Genomic DNA, 22,506 nt, shown 5'->3' on the forward strand with positions numbered 1-22,506 from the left:
GCCGTGGCTTAGTGGCTAGAGAGGCTATAGAGGCTGTCTTGTAATCAGAAGGTCAGCAGTTGGCCTCCCTGCCCCGGGCTCCATTACGTTTTGAAGTGTCCCTGACTCCCTGAGCAAGACACTTAACCCCTAACTGCCACCCCCCCCCCCCCCCCCCCCCCCCCCCCACCCCCCACCCCAAGCACTCATCATAACCAGTGCCTGGGCGAAGCTGAAAACGTAGTAAAAAATTCATGGTTAGAGAGATTAGTAGCCTATATAATAACAACTAAGGCAGACCTGTTGAAATGGAGATTTAAAATAAATTGTAAGCTGAATGCACTGAGAATACTGAGGTAATACAAACACATTTCTGCAACTGTGTCAAATTATATTCAATATAAAGTATAGCATAATACCACGTACAGTACCTGCAACCCCACAAGTCACCGTGGTGTTGATGGAACACTGATGAACAGTTTTGAGCAGTTGGCGTATTCAACATGCTGCACTTTCCTAATGTAGAACAAGATGGTGTTGCATAACTCCAAGTACGCCTACCCATCAAAAATGATATAATACGTGTGTGTGTGTGTGTGTGTGTGTGTGTGTGTGTGTGTGTGTGTGTGTGTGTGTGTGTGTGTGTGTGTGTGTGTGTGTGTGTGTGTGTGTGTGTGTGTGTGTGTGTGTGTGTGTGTGTGTGTGTGTGTGTGTGTGTGTGTGTGTGTGTGTGTGTGTGTGTGTGTGTGTGTGTGTGTGTGTGTGTGTGTGTGTGTGTGTGTGTGTGTGTGTGCGTGCCCTCGCCTGTGTGTGCAGTGTGTCTGGCTCTCCTCGCTTCCATGTCTCTATTTGTCTCTTGAATGTCTATGTGCATCTTCACTTCACAAGTGTAGTCATCAAAACTATTGGGTGTTTTGAAAGGCAATGTGTCATTGCCATGGTGGTCACAACTAACAAGTCCAGGACAACTTGTTGTTTTACAACAAGAGTTCATATTTTAGATTGTAATTAAAGAATATAAAAGATGATAGTTAAAATGTTTTCATTTACTCCTTTCTATCGTTTTAGAGATTTTAATGATTTGTGGCTAAATATGTCTTTTTACACAGAATAAGCCCATTCCCAAGATGCAATGTAATCTTTCATGGACAGATGTGACTTTTGGGTTTACTGTATATAGCAATAAAGAAATTGCAGGCTTATTGTGTCTAAAAAGACATATTTAGCCACTTGTACACATGCCCCCATGCGTACGCATGCCCCACGTTTTAGCACGCTAAACGTGCAAAAACGATAGAATTAATTAAATGAAAACATTTTAACACTCACTTTTTCTTTTCTCTAATTAATTACAATCTAAAATATGAACCGCTGTTGTAAAAAAACTAAGTTGTCCTTTAAAAGCACCTTGTTATCAAAACTGGAACAGAGAGAAAGAGAATGCACAGAAATGGTAGATATGGAAGTCATTTTCTGTTTCTAAAGCTCTATTGAGGACAAGTTGAATCAAAACTGTATACTGTACAATCAGTACTGAAGTGGAATTGTGTAACAAAAGTTCAGCCATGCCACAGAAAATCGAATGGACATAATGAGGTACAATACCAAACACTCTAGATATGAGTCACTGTATCGGGCCAAACCATAGTGAAGCTGTAGCACTTATCACCTCGCCATTGTCTCTAAGCCAATGCTGTCATGTACTGGGAGGTTAAAGGTTGTACACGTCAACTCAGAACTCATCATTCTCAGACAACCTAAATTGGATTGTTATTGCCAGTACAGTACTGGCAATAACAACAAACCAATTGTTATTGCCAGTACTGGCAGTACTGCATGTACCATCTTCCAAACTGTAACGAGTGAATGATGATCTAATCCATGTTATCAATGACACTTTTACTACTTCGTCCAGACTAAGTAGGCCATTAAAAGTTGGTCTTTGCAAAAGAGTGGTAGTCCTGTTGTGCCGCCTAGTGGTTGCTGTTGCCATGCTGGATGCCATCTGTAGCTGTATGTTCATCCATGCTTAATGGCATTCATAACAATAAATTAAAAAAAAGAAATACAGTAAACAGGTGCCTTACTGAATGTGCACACCAGATGTGAGGCTTTATGTGAATTTTCTGTCAGTTAGGATAACGAGGTAGCAGCAGTCTTTGGAACAGAAACTTGTGAACTTTGCACACATTTAAATATGTGTGCCCATGCTATTGTATGCTGTGTGCACACAGTGACCATCCATTTACATAATACATAGGTCACGTGGATGCTCTTGCATGCACAATTATTTGCAGGTGCATACTGTACTATAGCTACAGTATTGGAAGTTCTCAGAGGTTCAATGTATTTGATTGTATGGAAATGCTGGATAGTAGTTATAGTTATAGAGCAGAATACTGAACTGAGTCTACCCCTCAAGGCCTGCAATAAGCAAGCCCTCTGTTTAACACATTCCACCTCTCCATGCAGCCAAACCTGGCCTACTGTAAGATGTCAATTATTTGTTATTTCTGTCTTCAAATAGTTCATTAGGCAGGTAGACCACATGTTACAGTGTAATGAGATGTCTTCCAGGTGTGGCACATTAACTCTGCGCTCAGACAGTTTAGATTATGTGTTTATTACCCTGCTGCCTTCACAGCGGAATGCACGCATTGGTGGGAAAATGTGTGGTTGGAAACCCCAAGGCTACAGATGTTCCATCTAAACATACAGTCCATTCCAATATGTGTCCCAAAACATTTACAGCATGTTCTGATTGGCTGCTTTTCAAATATAGATGAAGCGATCTGTCGGTCTTTGTACAGCACTGCAGAAATTCCATTAGAGATGGAAATGTGGAGATAACAGCATTAACATCTCAGGTAATGGTAGCTTACATTTCTGTAGGGAACTCAAACTGGAAAGAAGAAGGAGGAGGAGAAGAAGAGGAGGATGAGGAGGAAGGAAGGAAAAGAAGGTGGAGGAGGACACAAACATCACAATACCCAATACGATGAGTGCTGATGGATGAAAACACATACCTTGCAGAGATGCACTCCAATTATTTTCTGTTGTGATGTTTCAAGCATAGGGCTCTTCCTCAGCTTTCTGTGGTCTCCAGTTTAAATACACATACAGTCCATACTACAAGCACATAGGCTGCATATGGACAGTGCATACAAAAGGTACCTACAAGAAAGTTGCAAATTGCAGTATCTGTAGTCATACAACCTACCCCCCAGGAGTTTGTATTCTAAAAGGTGCCTCTGTCTATTTATAAAAGTATATATTGACATGACATAGAGGAAATGTAACACCATATGCAAAAAAAAAAAATCAATAATCCACCACACATACTCACACGCATGCATGCACACACACACACACAATTATTGCATGTCGCCTGGCATTTTAGCACCTCAATTCTCACATACTGTTTGGTGCACCGAGAGTGGAAGTGCTTCGCCTTGGGAGAGTGTAGGATTTGTGTGCTAGTCCACACATGCATTAGCAATAGATATGAAATTAGTATTGTCATGTCATGATACAAGTGAATATTGAATTGCAAAAAACAATTCTGTTTCTTTTGGTCTTTTTGTATAAGGCATTCAGTTGTGACAGGTTGAGTTTTATATCACCTTAGTTTGAAAATCTCTACAGTGTCTACCGTATTTTGTTTGGGTGTTGAATCTTCATTAGAGCTGCAGATCCATTAAACTGGGAGATGGGAAGACGTTTTCTGAGAGCCGTTACATGATTCACCTTTGAGAAGAGAGCTAATATCTGTAGAATTATGAAATGGGTCAGTTTTTAGGCTTACTTTATTATTTACTTGCCGGTACTTTAGGCTGTTTAGATTACCAGTATGTCTTCATTTTATGAAGTCTCTTCGACTCCATGTCAACGTTTGAAACTGGGGCCTGCATGTTCTTCCCGTGTTCACATGTGTTTCCTTTGGATGATCCATTTTCCTCCCACACCAAATGACATGTACTGTATGTTACTTAGAAACATAAGTACTTGACAAAGGCACTGATGGGCTTTGAGCTGGAGCCAGGGACGTGCTGGCCATTGGGAAAAGCGGGACAACTCCCGAACGGCCGGTTCATTCCCGGCCGTTCCAGGCCGCCCATTAGGGAAAAAAATTAAAATAAAATGTCGGCCTTCGTTCCATTTTGGGGGCTGGGCGGCCAACAAAGTAAATCGTCACTGTTGGGCAGAAACCTTGTATCTCCAAGTTTCAAATGTATACATTTTTTCGCAAAGCAAAGCCCTGCTTCATCATACAAGGCCGTTGCACAAAAGTAGTGAAAACAGCAGATCTACAAGCACACAACGCCTCGATCGGCTGTTTTCACTAGTTTAAATCATTTTTAAAATGATGAATACAAAACAAACGGTTTTGGTTTCCACCCGACAAGGACGAAATATAACTCAGGTACAGTAATTGGCCCACTGGCTTGTCACTTGTCATGATCTGAAATGGCAAATCTTTGAGTAGCAGCAGCGCTATAGAGAGACATCTCTCTCCATAGCGCGCAATGAGGGCCTCTCCAACTCTTTTTCCCGGGCTGAATCAGGGGCCCAGCACGTCCCTGGCTGGAGCTGGTTCCTTGGCACTGCTGAGTGGCTGTCCACTGCTCCTAATTGTTTGATCGGTCAAAATGGTGAGGACAAATTTCCCCACGGGGATGAAAAATGTATAAGGCAACTGTGTCGTTTTAGATTTGACCTGTACTGTATGTAGCAACAATAAACGTTTAGAAAAGTGGTTCTCAAAAATAGCAGATATACAAGCTGTACTTCTGCTATTTTTTAAGATGTTATTCTATTCTGCAAGGGGATCCCTGTTTGAGAACTACTGATTTAGAAGGCATTTGTAGAATCTGCCTCAGGTCTTAATGGGTTAACTTAATTTAACTGTAAGCCCTTGTCCTATTCATATCAGTGAAACCAACTTTGTGGAAATTGGTCTTGGCATGTAAAGGGCATAAAGTTTTGGCATCAGGGGTCATCGCCATGTTGGCTTGTGGTGGACATTTTTCTCAATTTAAAAATGTGCCACAGACATGAAAAATGAGAAGACATTATTACCAGAAACCCAAAAGAAACAGCCCTGAATGACCATAAATGTTCTAACTCTGAGAGTGTACAAATGGGTCCATTTGGTTCCATTTGTACATTGTCAGAGTTAAGGGGGTCCCAGCAAACAAAACATCTGAGAACCACTACTACTAGTTGGACTCATAATGTGCCATTATAGTGTCGTAGTAAATCAGTGCCATACATATTCTGAAGAAAAACTGGAGACTTGACATTCAGTAATTGGGTCTTATGATCAAAATAAGAACATTATAATGGCGTGAAAAAAACAATCTAGAATTTGCCACGGACAAGGACAAGTCTTGCCACATGTATGGACATGTTGATGACCCCTAGCTGTTTGGCATAGGTTTCAGTTTGATTCCTTTTTTCATGTGTTGTGTTGTGTTGTGTTGTGTTGTGTTGTGTTGTGTTGTGTTGCCTTGTTTTAAGGACAATATTGGCCAACCTGTTGTTACTCTGGCCCACCTTAAACAATATTGTTGGTTATGCCAGTGTTTAGAGTCGGCATAGATCTTTTGAACCACCACAGGATGTCACTGTTTTACATAAGTATTGAATAACATACCCTCTATTTTTCTGTCATCAGCTGCTGTGTCAAAACAGGGTAGGCGTTTGGCAGTTTAACACTGCTAAAAGAGAATATGTCATTTTCAGACATGGTAAGGTAATGATAGTCATTAGGATAACGCTGTAATGTCATACGTGTTTTTGCCAAACTGTTTATGAAATGGACAGAGTTATGTCGTTACCTTAGAACATAATTGCTGTTTTCATAATTTGAGTCATTGTATGCCTTCATAAAACCATAACTAGCTTGCTGTGTCAGTGTCTCTCTGCTCCAGTCTCTCTCTCACTTTACTTTCCGTAGGTCCGTTCAAATCAAACTGTTTCTCTAATGTAGTAATGGTTGACCCTTTCAACCCCTGCATGTGGCTTGTCACCTAAATATTTAGTTTGTATGTGTCGGTGGACTTTAAGAGGAGGACCAGTAAGTTTCCACAAAGTTATTGCATCTGAATCCACAAATAAACAAAGCATGGGTGTTGAAAAAAGGCCTGTGGCCTGGTGTTTTAAACCATGTTTTGTTTGGCATAGCAACCACCACAATATACAACTTTATTTTTTCTCCTTTCAAGCACATTTCATTTGAAACATAAAAATATAAAATAAATGAAAATGTCATATTCTAAAATGCTTATGGATTTGCCTTTCTACCAGCGATTTTAACTTTTTTAGAGAATCGTGGATCAGTTGGATAGCTCACCCTAAGACAGAGAAAAGCCTACTTATCAACCCTTTACTGTCAGTTATCTATGTGCACTCCAATGCAAGTGTGCTCCTTTTCGATGAAGTGTGCAATCTATAATACAGTCATTTCTCAACATCATCACTTCTGTACTGAGCCCTTTATATATTTTGCAGCGAGAGCGCGCGTGCACACACACACACACACACACACACACACACACACACACACACACACACACACATGCACACATTTGAATATGTGAGAATTACTTGGAACTCATGCAATTGGTATACTTAATAGGTGTCTCTGTGTGTGTGTGTGTGTGTGTGTGTGTGTGTGTGTGTGTGTGTGTGTGTGTGTGTGTGTGTGTGTGTGTGTGTGTGTGTGTGTGTGTGTGTGTGTGTGTGTGTGTGTGTGTGTGTGTGTGTGTGTGTGTGTGTGTGTGTGTGTGTGTGTGTGTGTGTGTGTGTGTGTGTGTGTGTGTGTGTGTGTGTGTGTGTGTGTGTGTGTGTGTGTGTGTGTGTGTGTGTGTGTGTGTGTGCGCGCGTGCGCGCGCATGTGTGTACACCGTCTCATAAACCATGTGATGTGTAAACCACCAAGGGCTGTCACAAATACTGACAAGGCATTCCAAAGGTCGTATGCCCACCCCCACACACACACATACCACTGGACCCACTGTCAGGGTCATCTAAAGGGCACATGGAGGAAAACTGAGAAGGATAATGATAAGAGTGCAATGGAGGAGAAACACTACTTTGTGTTGGAGCAAAATCAAGAGAAAGTCGTCAATTGAGAAGGTGAGGTTTTGAAGATTGTCATTTTGAAATTTACACTGTTAAGGAAAACTAGGTTTATAGAGGTTAGGGCTGCTACATGACTCTCACATCTAGAGTTCCTAATCGCCACTCTGACAATGCACATATATGGAGATCTGTGTATCTGTCAATCCTTGTACCTTTTATTCCCATATATGGAGTTCCCTGATGTCATATACAGTCATAGTGACGGGCCGGCGGCCATCCTCTATATATGGTTATGTCTGAGTCACAGGTCTTCCGGCCCTCCCATTAGGCCATTCCTAGCAGTGCGACTGAAATCTAATTCAGAGGAGGTGCCTCAGCTCTGACAGTCTCAAAGTTCTTCCATAGACAGAGACGTCAAAGTAAAAACGGAAGTCCCAGCACAAACACTCAAGACCCTTCAGCTTCCCAGGAACATGCTGATGGGCTGTAATGTTAGCTGTGGCACAAGCTACCACAGGTGCTAATAACAAGGACGCTGTGAGTTGCCAAGATAGTGGGTGATATGAACCTACAGCTACCTGCCAGACGTCATACAGCAAAGAGTGCAAGGAGGGGCCATACAGTATATAAATAATATGTGGGCTCGCTGAAAGGTAAGACCAGTATGTCATACCAAATCTTCAATATTCTCCTCAAAAAAATGACCGACAGTACAAAGGCAGGGCCCTTAGCCAATGAGGAGCAACATTCTTGGTGACACCACAAACAAGTGCGACCTGATATAAATAACAACAACCACGTGAAATCTTTAGGCTCGCTGAAAGGTGAGACCAGTATGTTATACCAAAACTTTATAGGTCAAGTTTATCCTCCTCAAAAAAAATGATTAGATTAGATTAGATTAGATATCTTTATTATCCACAAGGGAAATTTGTTTTGCTCGCGTCAATGCATATCAAGACAATACATAAATATACAATACAATAAAACACCCAGCAAAGTACTTCAGTTCTATAAAAAGTATAAAATGATTCTAAATATTAAAAGGTATGTGGGTTGAAGTGTACCTGAGCAAGACACGCTTAGCCCCTTTGCCCCTGTACTAATACTGACCACTTCTCCTAGTTAGGATGGGGAAATAGGACAAATTCTATGTATGCAAATGTAGCCTAGTTGGCAAATACCCTTTTTTATATGTATTTTTTAGATTACATGAGGGAGGGAGGTGTTGATCTTTATCTGTATAACCAACTCCATTCATGGTATGTATTAGGGGTGTAACGATATAGTAACTGTATCGAAATATCGTTTTTAACTTAAAAAATCACACCCGTGTGAAGTGGAGCTGTGTGTGTGTGTGTGTGTGTGTGTGTGTGTGTGTGTGTGTGTGTGTGTGTGTGTGTAGATCATGTGTACCGATTTTTGTGACATTTGAAGAAAATATGTAGGAAAAGGAGCAAAAAGTGTGTTTTGGAGAAAATTCAAGATGGCGGAAAATCTATCCTGGCGCAAATGGGCGTGGCCTATATGGGGAGATGCGTCTTGACCCAAGGAATCCAGGGAAAAAAGAATTTTAATTTTCCGATCCACGGTTCAAGAGTTACGGGGCAAAACGTAAAGTGGGCCGTTATAGCGCCACCATGAGGCCGAGTGATGTAATTATTTTTCGATTCATTCTTAAAATCATTATGAATCTCCTCTCCGAGGTTTGAAACTGTAGCTCCTATGGTTTACGAGAGAAAAATACTTGAAAGTGATTTCTTGCATTGTCCCATTATAAGTCAATGGGGACAATTAAGCGTCGTTTTTTGCCGATTACGTCGGCATGGTAAGGCGGATCGGAACGAAAGGTAATAGAACACCATTCCCGGCCGAGCCGCACATTTTGATGTATATATTGCGCGAGTGGCGTAAATGGTGCGGCACTAGTTACGCGCCGAAGTCAGGCTACATACAGACACACAGACAGACAGACACACACACAGACCCACACAGCCACGTATAGGGAGCCTGTGTTTCACACAGCTCCAAAAATGTAAGTATATAGAAATGAAAACAGCTAAAATCGAATCGTATCGTTTTATTTTGTATCGTATCGAATCGGCAGTGCAATGAATCGATTGTATCGATACTACCTACTTGTCCATTGTATTTAGCATTTTTAAGAGGAAACATTTTAAAGGGGGGGGGTTTAATTACTTTTCCTTTCCATATAGCTACACTGGTCTATCGATAAATGTGTTTAATCTCTGGGTTCATGTCAAGGTGCAGGTTTGTCAATATACAATGTCCATGTATTTGGCAGATAATCACTGTTTTTACTTATTTATATCCATAATAATACATGTTTCCCTTAAAAACCTGCACTATCCACACCTTTCACACAGATTTAATTTCTTTGCTAAATAGTTACTATATCGATTTTAAATCATTGAATCGAATCGTATCGTATCGCCATGAATGAACCAATATCGTCCATGTATCGTATCGTCAACCATGTATCGTGATATGTATCGAATCGCTATTAAAATGTATTGTTACACCCCTAGTATGTATATATCTTATAAGAATATATCTTTAAGAATGTATTTGCATTGACTTCATTTCTAAATGGTCCCTCCAGTTTGAATAAACATGCAGCTCTCTCTGTCCCCCAAGCTACATCTTTGTAGACACGCAAGTGACCCAATTAAGTTTTAAATGATTTCTTGTTGGTATTTGAATTCTTCTCAAATACATGTGGTAGTCATCACGCACACATACGTGCGTGCGCACATGCACACACGCATGAATGTGTGAGTACACAACAAAACAACACCCCCAATAACCCTAGAGCAGACACAGAATTTTCATTAAAGATTTATTTTGAAAGCAAAAAAATTTGCTCCTCAAGATGCTTGTTATCAGTATCATTATTACAAAGTATCTAAATACAGGCAACTGAGGTATATCTGTCTGTTCCTCTACAGATGGAGCGTGTTTTGAAAAAGAGAGAGAGAGAGAGAGAGAGAGGAGGAAGAGATAGGAAAAGGGAGAGAAAAGGGGACAGAGAAGCCTTTGAGTGAAGAGTGAAATGACAGCACAGTACATGAAAACGGATGTGACAAGTGTATATGCAGCCAGATGCTTGATCATGACACATTACTCGCTATATTGATTTACATATTATATAACAGACATACACTAAATGTCACACAATTCAATGGCTATATCAGCCAAGTGCTTGTATCACAGCATCAGTTACATTTTTAAAATATGAAATAAAGCAACACAAATCCTTGTTACTTGAGATCAACTGACTTTCCAATTGCTGTGAGAAAAGTACATGCACTTTGGAAGGTCTGTAAAGATCCAGCTCAAGCAGGAAGGACTCAGACCACAGTTGAACATTCTTCAGAGTCCTTAGCAATTATCGGTTCATGTATCATTTGGCTCTTGCGGATGGGGAGAATCCAGAGATAAGAGGTGAATTATCTGTCAAGTTTATGTGAATAAACTAAGGTGAACATGAGATAACTGAGAAAGGATGAACACTATTTTAACACTTAACACCTTCCTTACCATTTCTACTCTCCTGCATGTTCAAAACAGCCCTCTCTCTCTCACACACACACGCACGCACGCACGCACGCACGCACGCACGCACGCACGCACGCACGCACGCACGCACGCACGCACGCACGCACGCACGCACGCACGCACGCACGCACGCACGCACGCACGCACGCACGCACGCACGCACGCACGCACGCACGCACGCACGCACGCACGCACGCACGCACGCACACACACACACACACACACACACACACACACACACACACACACACACACACACACACACACACACACACACACACACACACACACACACACACACAAATAAACAGCAGATCATGTAAGGCATACATACAGTACACATTTGCTTGACATTGTGCAGTGATCATATTGGCATAGAAACAAATATTGCAACATATAGACAGAATAGACAGTGAGAGTGAAAAAGGGATACATGTTTGATGTCTGTCGATTGTCGGCTTTATGATTCCTGATGAGATGTCATCTTAAAAGGCAAAAAACTTTATTTTGGTTTCATATTAGACCGTTCTTTTGGTCATAAACTGTTTCACTTGGTTTAAAACTACAATGATGTTTTAACATTAAATATAGAATAGTATGTTGTTCTAGTTATACTTATTGGCCTATTCAGTAAAATAAATCTGATTCTTCTAAATTCTTCTAAATTCTAAATCTGAATAATCTGATTTCCTTAAATATGAAACAAATATAGAAATAATTTAGCTAATATAACTGTTACATTACAGTCAATTAACACACCAAGAGCACATTCATTCATGTAGGCTATGTCAAGAGATGGTCCGGTAATTGAAGACCAAAACCAACTAGAATACATGAAAAGTGAACAGTTCAGGCCCAAATATAGTACCATGGTCCAGTCGCACGCACGCACGCACGCGCACACACACACACACACACACACACACACACACACACACACACACACACACACACACACACACACACACACACACACACACACTGCTTGTCTCACAAACGATTTCTATTTTGACTGAAGCCTCCAAAAAGAACACATTTGGATGACAGAAAGAAAAAAATGACAGATTGGATATATAAAACTTTAAAATGGTCAATGACCAGGACAGATTGTATCCAGTGGGGAACAGTATACTGTAATGAGGCTGACTGAATGAAGTACAGTTTCAGTGAGTCACAGAGACACAGTACTCCGACTATTCATAAAAGGTGCAGTCCACTGCTATCATTTGAGGAAGTGTGAACTGCAGTGCCAGTCTACCAGCCGTGGTCCATCCAGGAGAGAGCTAAGGGGTAGCATACCCATCCCTAGCCCAGACTAGTGCTCAAACAGAGTGAAAGTCCTTGGGAGCACCCCCGTCTCAGAGGGACATTGATCACCAAACCCGGCAAACATTGTCAGGGACCATATAGCTGTTCTCCTTGCAGCTGAATGCTTTGGCAAACTCTGGAAAGTTCTGGAGGGAACCCAGGACCCTGTATCCCAAACAGAGGGATTAGATAAGGTAAGGTCAAACGTTTGTTCCAGAAAGAGTTTATTTGGGAAATTACATTCGCATAGTTCTTCATTAAAGGTATAAGAATGTTGCTTTAATCTACCTGAATTTTCCTGGACTGTGTACATCCACTTTGATAGAGTTTACAGCTTGCTCCGGCCGATGAGTTCCACACCAAACCTGGAAGAGACAGAGATTCAGGCACTGCACATTACTGCTTAATGCTGTACTGCTGTTCTTCATCCACTGATCCTTCTGGCATCCATCCACCTATCATCTAAATGGCACTTATATAGCGCCTTTATCCAAGGCGCTTTACAGAGATTGTGCATTCACCCATTCACACACACATTCACACACCGATGGCAGAGGGAGCAACAAGGGGTTCAGAGTCTTGCTCAAGGACTCTTCGACACTAACTCTGGGGGAGCCCGGGATCGAACTGGGAAACCTTTCGGGAACCCTCCGTGTTCTAATGACGGTTTCTCTACCCCTGAGCCACTGCCGCCCCTCTATTATCCATCTGTCAGGCAGTTCATTTGTCCATCCATCCATCTTTTCATCATCCATCCATCCATCCATCCATCCATCCATCCATCCATTCATCCACTACCTGAGCGAAGTTGAGAAAGAATAGTTGGTCATGGGAGAGTTCAATGCCAGGCAGTGGATGCTCCTTTCCATGCTTGTTCACATAGTTCTTGTAGGCCTGCGTCAACAACATATGTAGTTTTAGCTCTTAAAAGTTGGCATTTCATTTCAAGACACTGATTCCACAATATGTAAAATAGTAGTTTTGTTGTTTCGTCAAATAACAAAACTACTGTACAGTAAGGTTCTGGGGGAACATGGTATTGTATTTCCCAGCACCCGTTTTTCCCAGCATCTCCCAAAAATAACTAAAGGTGTGCTCAGAAGAGTGCAGATCTCCACCGAGGGACAATTTGCTTTACAGACAGTGCAACACAAATACAATATCACACAAAACATTGTACAAGATCCACATCTGCCACACTGTAATAATGAATCATGGGGAAAAACAAAGAAAGAGAGATGCGATGACATCCAGGGTTATAATTTGTTGCAATAGCAAATGCAACAAAGGGCAATCTATGTTAGTGTTACCTTTGGGGAGACTAAAGGTAGCTGCATACTCCACCAGAACAGTTCGGTTCGGGCAAACGTCTGACAGGCAAATGTCAATTCAGACTCACCATGGCTCACCTGTTGGTGGCAACTCGCTCGAGCCAAGCAGTGTCAGTTGTACAACACTAATGGAACAGATGGTTAAATCCCCAGTCCCCACACTGTGGGGAATTTGTGACAGAGGTATTGGGAGGTTTTACCCTTTCTAGTGACAGGTTGTGTTTATGAATGGTCACTAGAGAGAGATTTCAGAGCTGTTTGTACCTCCTGGAAGTTGGCTTCAAATGCCTTCTGCTTTTTTTCCCCTCGGTTTTTGCAACCCATTTTCTCACCCAGTGCCAACTACCTAACCTGTAGTCCTGGTTTCCGCTCTCCCCCTACCACGCCAGGGGAATTGGGGAGCACCTGGCTGGCTAGGGGGAGGTAGTATAGAAACCAGGACGACTGCATGTTTTTGTGAGGGCATCTACCCTAGGAGACACGGGGAGAACACGCAAACTCCACACAGAAAGGCCCTATCGCCAACTCCACCTAGGGTGTGGGTGATGATGACGCGGAGGGAGGAACATGTCCCCAGTGCCCACAGCGTCCCCCGGCGTCCCTTCTAGCTGTGAGGCGAAGCGCTAACCACTGCGCCACCGTGCTCCCATGCCTTCTGCTTTTGACGCACTTCACCGCTGACAGAATTAACCTGAAGCTGGGCTGTATGCAGGGCAATGTGGAACCTCTGACCAACGTCTGACCAATCACAAAACAGTACAACCAATCACAGTTTTGATAAAACAGTTTTTAAAGGGGCCCCACCATGACATTTTTCATTTCTTTCTTGTTTTTTGGTCTTCCCAGTGTCTCTTCCAGCTAAAAAAAAACATTAACTCTAATTTGAATGGGCGTGTCTGAATGGTACTCTTTTGAAATCGGGCCCTTGTTTATTTCAAAGGCCCTTGTTTATGTCACAAAGGGGCTCATTTCCTATTGGGCCCCCTAGAGAAGGGTGCGGTACTTTTATGGGAGGCTATATTCTATTGAGACTACCGGTATTAATCTATACTGTATGAGGTGGAACCATGAGGTAAAGTGGTACTAAAATTGGCTTGAATGTATTGACTCTATATGGTTCTCATTGTGGTACCATGCTAATCTTCTCTGTATCATTCCAATTTTAGCCCAAAGACAGTGCCCCGATGCCAACAAAGGGCTGCAAAAACATTGATTGATATTAGAAGAAGGGACAGACTAAATAAAACAAGGATAAAACATTTTCATCAGTGTCATGTCCACATAAACACTTCCTTAAAAAGAACATAATTTGTCCTTTTTACATATAACATTTTTATTTGCATCAAAGAAAGCTTCTTGTCAAGGACAGTGGCCACATACTTATGATGTATTACTGCACTGCTACCACTGGCTCACATTAATCACACATGGTGCAGGGGTAACAGGACAGCTCCTCTGAAAATCAATAAACATTTCTTTGCTCTTAGGCCCTATTTATTTGGAGGAAAGACTGGTCACACCTGTTAATAAATTAATCAAGGACTGGCCATGATCTTGCTCTGATTACAGAGTCATCGTCATGGACAAATCTTGATGCGTGATTGATCAAATGAAAGTGGTGAAAGGCCCCAGCCCTGAGGGGATCCAGTGGAAGGGTGGGAGTGTTTACTGGACGTGGACAGGGTTCCATTAACCCTGTTTGTAAGAAGTCAGTGTACAAACTGCTAAAATCCAAATTAAAATGAGATAAGAGTCTGTGTGCAAGAACATGAGGCTGAATACAATTAAGTAGTTCAATATAAAGCGAATGTGCGTGGTTCTTGTTTCTCTCAAGGTGCCTCATTTAACAGGGTTTCTGTAATGTCCACTGTCCTTATTGACGTGTAGGCAAACTGTAAAGGTTCCAAAATGTACTAAACTACCCACAAAAAGTAAGTAAAAGTAACTTCGGCCCATTATATCTCCACATTAACAATTCCAATTGGTATTGTGTTTTATATAATTTTCATGGTTGATTAGTCACCTTTACAACGAGATACAGCTTGTAACCATTGGGCATTTGTGGAATGAGCAGCACAGCTAAACGTAAGGGTAGCTGACATCACAATGCTTTCCTTCCAAGGACTGCAAAATATACATTTTACCGCGTTGGCACTCTAAACTTTGACAAATGGTCTAAATACTGACTAAAGACAGCTCAGACAGGGTTGAATGTGCACAGTCATTAAGACTGTTGTAATTTAGGGTTGTGGGTTATATGTTGTCCCATTTATAAATATGATTAATCTAATGGCTTGTACAGGCAAACTTGTAGGTCACGATAGTCCTGGTACATCCAATACCCCAGAGGGACAGAATAATTGGGATTGGTAGGACACAGAATCTCATTAAGAATTTGACGTCCAGACAGTGCATTATTCATTTTAAACTTAATCAGCACACTAAACCAGTAAGACTCCCTAATTGGGAGATAAGCGACTGCCAGGTCGCATACACAAACTTTAGAAGGCAATGGTAGCCAATCAGGAGGGAATATGGGAAATGGGACAGATCCATGTTGATGACAAGACTTTAGAGATACTGTGTACCGCTTTGCGTGATTTTAGGGCAAATCTGTAGGAGTGGTGTCCAAATAATTTGTTTTGCTAAAATCGGCCTGATGGTGGCGCTAAATGGGATGATCCATGTTGATGACATGACTGTAGACATACTGTGTACTGCTTTGCGGGATTTCAGGGAAAAATCTGTAGGAGCAGTATCCAAAAATGTGTTTTGCAAGAATCGGCCTCATGGTGGCGCTAGAAGAGGGGCATGTGAGATATGAGGGGGGGAGGTTGTGGTTTGGCAGCCAAGGAGTGTGTGTGTGAAAAGTTTGGCATGGATAGGGGCAACGGTGGCGGAGATATGAGTAGGGCAAAAGTGTGACGTGACGTGACGTGACGTGACGTGATGTGACGTGACGGACAGACTGACAGACGGACGGACTGACAGCCGGTGGAGGTTTTGATAGTAACTACGACCTGACATCGCAAATATGCATTATAGGTTAGAAATAATAAGTGACCAACATGCTTGTGCAGGCTACAACAAACACTGTCCCTCTGCAGCCACGATTCCTTTGCCTGAAGGGATAGGACCTTCTGTTTGGTTGCCAGACAAAATAAAATGACCAAAAAAAAACATTTCACCAACTGTTTTCGTTGCCTAACAGTTGCCCCGTAATGTTGTTCACCTGGGTCCTGTTAGCCCCCTTGCCAATCATGTGTTAGTTACCCTTTGTGTTCACCTGTGTCTAGTAATCTCACTCTGTTAGTGTTAGCCTATCCCTGTGTTGATTGTCAGCTGTGTTCACCTGTGTCTTGTTATCCCTGTGTGTATATAAACCCTCAGGTCCCACATTTGTCCATAATAAGGTTTTACCTCTCATTTTGTGTAAGCAAGGTCAATGAGACAATTAGTGAGCTGTCAATTGACATGACAGTCATTTAAACAATAGCATTATGGCAATTACGCACCACTGATGTGTGGGTCTTTACCTGAAAAGCTTGTCGTATCCCTCCATTGTCAGCAATGTTCTCTCCCAGTGTGTTGTTCCCATTTAACTAAAATGTGAGAACAAGAGAGAGAAAATGACTGCAAATCATATGCTTTCAGCAAAACATTGATGATTTCTAGTAAAAGTATAGTCTCTGGGCTAAAAGCAATATTTTTTGCCTGGTGGATAAAAGCACCGTTGTTCAAAGTATTAGGTCAAAGGAGAGACAAAGGAGGGACGTTTTTATGTGGAAACACAAATGAAGAGGAAGCACGAAGAAGAGAGATGAGCCAGCAAAATTGGAGAGAAGAGCAAAGGAAAATAGAAAAATAAATAAATAGAAAGTGTGACATATAAAAAATAAATGTGGAGGCAAAACTATATATAGTATATAAACTATATATACAAGGAAATCTGAATAATATGTAAATAAAAATCAATGAGGACCTACATGAAGTCCATTGGCCAGTTCCCAGGAGTAGTTGCCATATTGGTCCACCATACATTTAGACAACTCCAGGAACCTCTGTGTGGATCCTGGTGTCCACCAGTCCTTCAGGTCTCCATCCTTGTCATAGTTGCGACCTGGTCAGCAAGTGAAACAGCATTATCACTGCTTCTTCCAGTGGTGGAAAAAGTACTCAAATGTTAAGTAAAAGTATCAATACTGCAATATAGAAATACCCTGTTACAAGTAAAAGTCTGGAATTCAAAATGTACTTGAGTAAAAGCATGAAAGAATTGGTATCAAAGTGTAGTTTAAGTACCAAAAGTAAAAGTACAAAATGTTTGAAAATAGCAGATCTACAAGTTCACAACACGTCACAATGGGTGTGTATGGGGAGGGGCCCTAGAGGAGGAGGGCCTGGTAACATTTACATCAAATATCTAAATATTGAATCAAGCAAATTAAAATAAAAGCCTGATTAGACAGTACTTCAGTAAATGTACTTAGTTACTTTACACCACTGGCTTTCTCATGGAACGGAATGCAATCCTCCAGAGCTGCATCGGGGGAATTTTGTTATATATTAACGACATGAGTTTGGCATGTGACTGCAATTTGTTCCTTTTTGTGGATGACTCTGCTCTGCTAGTCTCTCATGAGGACAAATCAGAGGTGGAAAAACGTTTAGAACTTGCAAAAGTCAGCACATGGCTTAACGACAACAAGTTGTCATTAAACCTTAAAAAAACTGAGTCAATACTCTTTGGGTCTAACCACAACCTAAGGAACTCTCCCGGACTCAGAATGGTGGTAGGTAATAATGAAATCACAGACAGAAAGGCCGTCACGTATTTAGGATGCATATTAGATAACACATTATCAGGAGAAAATATGGCATTGAAAGTCATAGAAAAAGTAAATCAAAAAGTGGCATTTCTTGCCAGAGACTCGACTCAAAGAGCGCTAAAAATACTAGCATCAGCACTAGTCCAATGTCATTTCGACTATGCCTGTACCTCCTGGTATTCCAGCATCCCTAAACAAAGCTACAGACCTCCCAAAACAAAATTATTAGACTAATCCTGAGACTTCATCCCAGAACTCATCTTCTCCCAGCACATTTTCATAGCCTAAAGTGGCTGCGAGTCGAGGAGAGAGCATCGCACACAAAATGCGTATGGTTCACAGAATTAAGAACAGGGAATGTACCCAGGTATCTGGTCAAATATTTTGTAAATGTCAAAGACACCCATCGGTATAACACCAGAGGTAGCTCTACTGACTTCGTACCATACAAATTCAACAGCGGTATGGGAAAGAGCACATTCCTTTTCTCAGCAGCCGTTATGTGGAATGGACTTCCTAAAAAACTTAAATCCATATAGTCTCAAAGGACACTTTTAAATCTGCACATAAAAGATGGCTAAATGAAGAACTATAACTATGTCCCATTAGCAACAGTAAGATGTTTTTAGAGAACATTGTTGTACTGTATTATTGTATTATATTGTATTGGAAAGGGCCATAATGGAAATAAGCCTACGAGCTTTCTTTTGTTCCTCCTTTTGGCTATTGGTATGCTTGTATGCTAATATGTCAATAAAGAAATCCATCAATCAATCAAAGACACTCACCGTTGTCATCAAAGCCGTGTGTGATCTCGTGGCCAATCACCATGCCAATGCCGCCATAGTTGAGAGACTTAGATTGGCCCTTGCTGAAAAAGGGAGGCTGAAGGATACCTGCTGGGAAGACTGACATGAAGGAGGAAACCTTAGTTATTTTATTTATTTATTTTGGTCACGCTATAAGCTTTTATTTCAGATAGGCAGTGTGAAAAGTACTCAGATTTCTAGTTAGTTAAAAAGGGATTCACTTTTTATTACATATTTTTGCAAAGAAAATAAAAACGTTTTCAAAAAGTCCTGTATTCAAAATGTTACTTTGGTAAAAGTACAAAAGTATTGGCACATTTTAAATACTTTATGTGCTGATGGAAAAATAACTAGTAACTAGTAATTAAAGCTGTAAAATAAATGTAGTGAAATAAAGTGTACAATATTTGCTCCTGAGATGTAATGGAGTAGAAGCATTAAGTATGGAAAATAATGAAATAAACAGATAAAGTAAAAGAATATCACAATTGTAGGCTACTTAAATATTATGGTACTATAATGTAATTAGTTACTTTCCCCCACTAGTGTAGAGAGAGAAGAAACCAAGTGAAGCCAGCAGAGAGAACCATGTGAGAAAAGACAGTGACCAGTAAGACTCCCTAATCGGGAGATAATCGACCGCCAGGTCGCATGTAAAAATCGGCCTGATGGTGGCGCTAAATGGGACAGATCCATGTTGATGACATGACTGTAGACATACTGTGTACCGCTTTTCGTGATTTTAGGGCAAAATCTGTAGGAGCAGTGTCCAAAAATGTTTGAAAAAATCGGCCTGATGGTGGCGCTAAATGGGACAGATCCATGTTGATGACCTGAGTCTATACATACTGTGTAGTGATTTGCATGATTTTAGGGCAAAATTTGTAGGAGCAGTGTCCAACAATGTGTTTTTCAAGAATCTGCCTCATGGTGGCGCTAGAAGAGGGCCATGTGAGAAATGAGGGGTGGAGGTTGTGGTTTGGCAGCCAAGGAGTGTGTGTGCAAAGTTTGGCATGGATAGGGGCAACGGTGGCGGAGATGGGTGGGGCAAAAGTGTGATGTGACGGACAGACTGACAAACTGATGTACTGACGGACAGCCGGTGGAGGTTCTGATAGTAACTGAAACCTGACGGTCGCAATCAGAAGTCCTCACACGCACAAGGAGCATAATGTTCAGTGCACTAGCTGGCTGAGCCACCAGGCACCCCATGAAAACAGCTTTTTGAACTATAATCTCACATAATGACATAATGTCTGAGACAGCAATGACGATGGATGTGCGTTTGCAAGTGATGTGCAGGTATATGCACATGCTTAAGTTGCGTAGGTGTTTGTCCGACGGCATGTATGCACGTCCACACATAATGTGAATTACCTATTTGGTTCTTGCTGGACGAGTAGAAGGCATTGACAATAGCAGCTCCGGTAACCCACCTGAAATGAGAAAATGTGAAGAGGGATGAGAGCGGGGCAGGGGAATTATATAGCACAAGACGGGAATTTCATGAGAGATGTGAAGATTAGTCTGCGTTTAATAATATCCGCTCCAATTTTAGCACACCTATATTTGCTGTTTTTGTGAGTGAGCGTGTGTTTGTGTGTGTGCTTGTGTGCACGTGTGCATGCATGCGTGCATGCGTGCATGTGTGTGTGTGTGTGGGAGTGTGTGTAGGAGGTGACTGCACTGTATTGAATGCGGGATTACGAGTGCAATGAATTCCTGGATATCACCACTTATTGTAACGTGATAACATGAGCAGTTATTGGTCCACCTACGTTATCTGCTCAGTGTTGTGAGTTTAACGTAATACACAGAATGATCTAGCTATCCAAACGGGCAGAACAGCACAGTTGAGAAGGACCTTACTCTTCCTTGTTGACTTTGACTCTCAGTTTCCTCAGGCGTTTCTTCTGCACATAGTCCAGGTTTTGTAAGATGTTTTCAAAATACTCCTCTGCACTGTAGTTGAGCTAACACCAACACACGGCCAACAACAGAAATATAAACAGGAAGGTTAGCCACACTAGAGCACAATCAGCCGCAGGTCATTACTTCTCTGGAAAAGTCATAACACGCTATCTGGCAACCACTGAAACATCTTCATACGAACAATCTGCAATAACAATCAACCTAATCTATATCTTTGTTGTTGCGTGGAAACACCAAATAAAATGTTACAAAACCATTTTGTATTTATGATTTTTTAAAATGATTTAGAATAGTGAAAATAGACAATCTACAAGCAACGCCTCAGCCTTGTACTGTATGCGACAGCCTTGTATGATGAAGCAGGGTTTTACAGTACTTTACGAAAAAAAAACGTGACAATATTCTGTCTTGTGCATATGAATTATGAACCCATGGATTAATCTCCACATCATGTCCTCACTCACATCTTTGTACTCGTTGTTCAGGTATTGGTCATTCATGATGTTTTCAGAGTAGCCTATCCGCTCGCGGATAGCCCGTGCCTACAGAGACGGGAGAGGGGTGTTAGGGTGACTCATGAATATAGTTTCAGTCCCATTATCATCATGTCTGTGAATGACAGAATAGAATGGCCTAGAATAGACATTGAATAGACATAGAACAGAACAGAAAGAACAGAACACATCCTTCCAAGTACAATCTAAAGAAATGGTTGATTGATAACCAGGCTTGCAAACATTATTTAACAACACTGCACTTTATCTGGTGTATTTACTCTATATTATGATGTACTGTTAATTAATATGCTCTGTCCTGTCAAAATAAACAAATTAAGTAAAATAAAGTAAGTAAGTAAGAACAGTATAGAACAGACAGTCGTCTGTACAATTACATTTACTGCTAAATGTAATTGTCTCTTCTTAATGATGGGCCAAACCTTCTCTTCAGCTGCTTTCTTTGTCTCTGCGTCCATCCATGTCAAATCATCAAGGTTACTAATGAAGACCTCTCGAATATCAGCAATCATCTCATCCATCTGATGATTATGAACACACGCGCACACACGCACACACGCGCATGCACGCACGCACGCACGCACGCACACACACACACACACACACACACACACACACACACACACACACACACACACACACACACACACACACACACACACACACACACACACACACAATTGTAGACAAAAAAATCACTAACCTGTCAATCTGTCTTATTCTCTTACTGTGTCTAGAGAATGAATACAGGACTGTCACAGTACAACAGAACTGTCAAAGTACAACAGAACATTATATTCTACAGAACCTAGAATGGGAGTCTTTTCTATGAAACACAGCAAATTTTCAGGAACATGGCTTAGCAATGTAACCACTCACTGTAAGCTTTATACTTACTATTGTTTAGAAAAACCTCCATAATGACATGTCCAATATATGGGCATATACATGCCGCTATATTGAAGGAGGTTTAAGAAGTACACTAGGTGCCTGGATGCAAAATCATGCAAGAGGGTTGAGAGGTATGCAGATGGCTATGCTCTAGATGGGGTGGGGTGTACTGTGATAGGATAACAGGAGACAGGGCGTGATATTTCCACACAACATGGGACAGGAGTAGAGCTGGCGAGATGTGTGT

General features: G+C 41.4%; 1 protein-coding gene across 1 annotated transcript in view; it reads right to left on the minus strand.

Moving 5' to 3' along the window:
- Window positions 1–12,017: 12,017 nt before the first annotated feature.
- The window catches only part of LOC308289781 (neprilysin-like), a gene marked incomplete at both ends in the record, with an annotated part of 53,952 nt that continues 43,463 nt past the window's right edge, over window positions 12,018–22,506 (minus strand). The window contains 10 exons of the mRNA XM_080731534.1: window positions 12,018–12,117; window positions 12,241–12,317; window positions 12,751–12,846; window positions 16,820–16,885; window positions 17,270–17,403; window positions 18,901–19,020; window positions 20,299–20,357; window positions 20,791–20,894; window positions 21,318–21,395; window positions 21,791–21,889. Of these exons, the coding sequence (XP_080587660.1) occupies window positions 12,018–12,117; window positions 12,241–12,317; window positions 12,751–12,846; window positions 16,820–16,885; window positions 17,270–17,403; window positions 18,901–19,020; window positions 20,299–20,357; window positions 20,791–20,894; window positions 21,318–21,395; window positions 21,791–21,889 (933 nt within the window). The remainder of the gene's footprint in view (window positions 12,118–12,240; window positions 12,318–12,750; window positions 12,847–16,819; window positions 16,886–17,269; window positions 17,404–18,900; window positions 19,021–20,298; window positions 20,358–20,790; window positions 20,895–21,317; window positions 21,396–21,790; window positions 21,890–22,506) is intronic.

This window comes from Nannobrachium achirus, assembly GCF_963921795.1.
Source record: "Nannobrachium achirus genome assembly, chromosome: 8".
NCBI lineage: Eukaryota > Metazoa > Chordata > Actinopteri > Myctophiformes > Myctophidae > Nannobrachium > Nannobrachium achirus.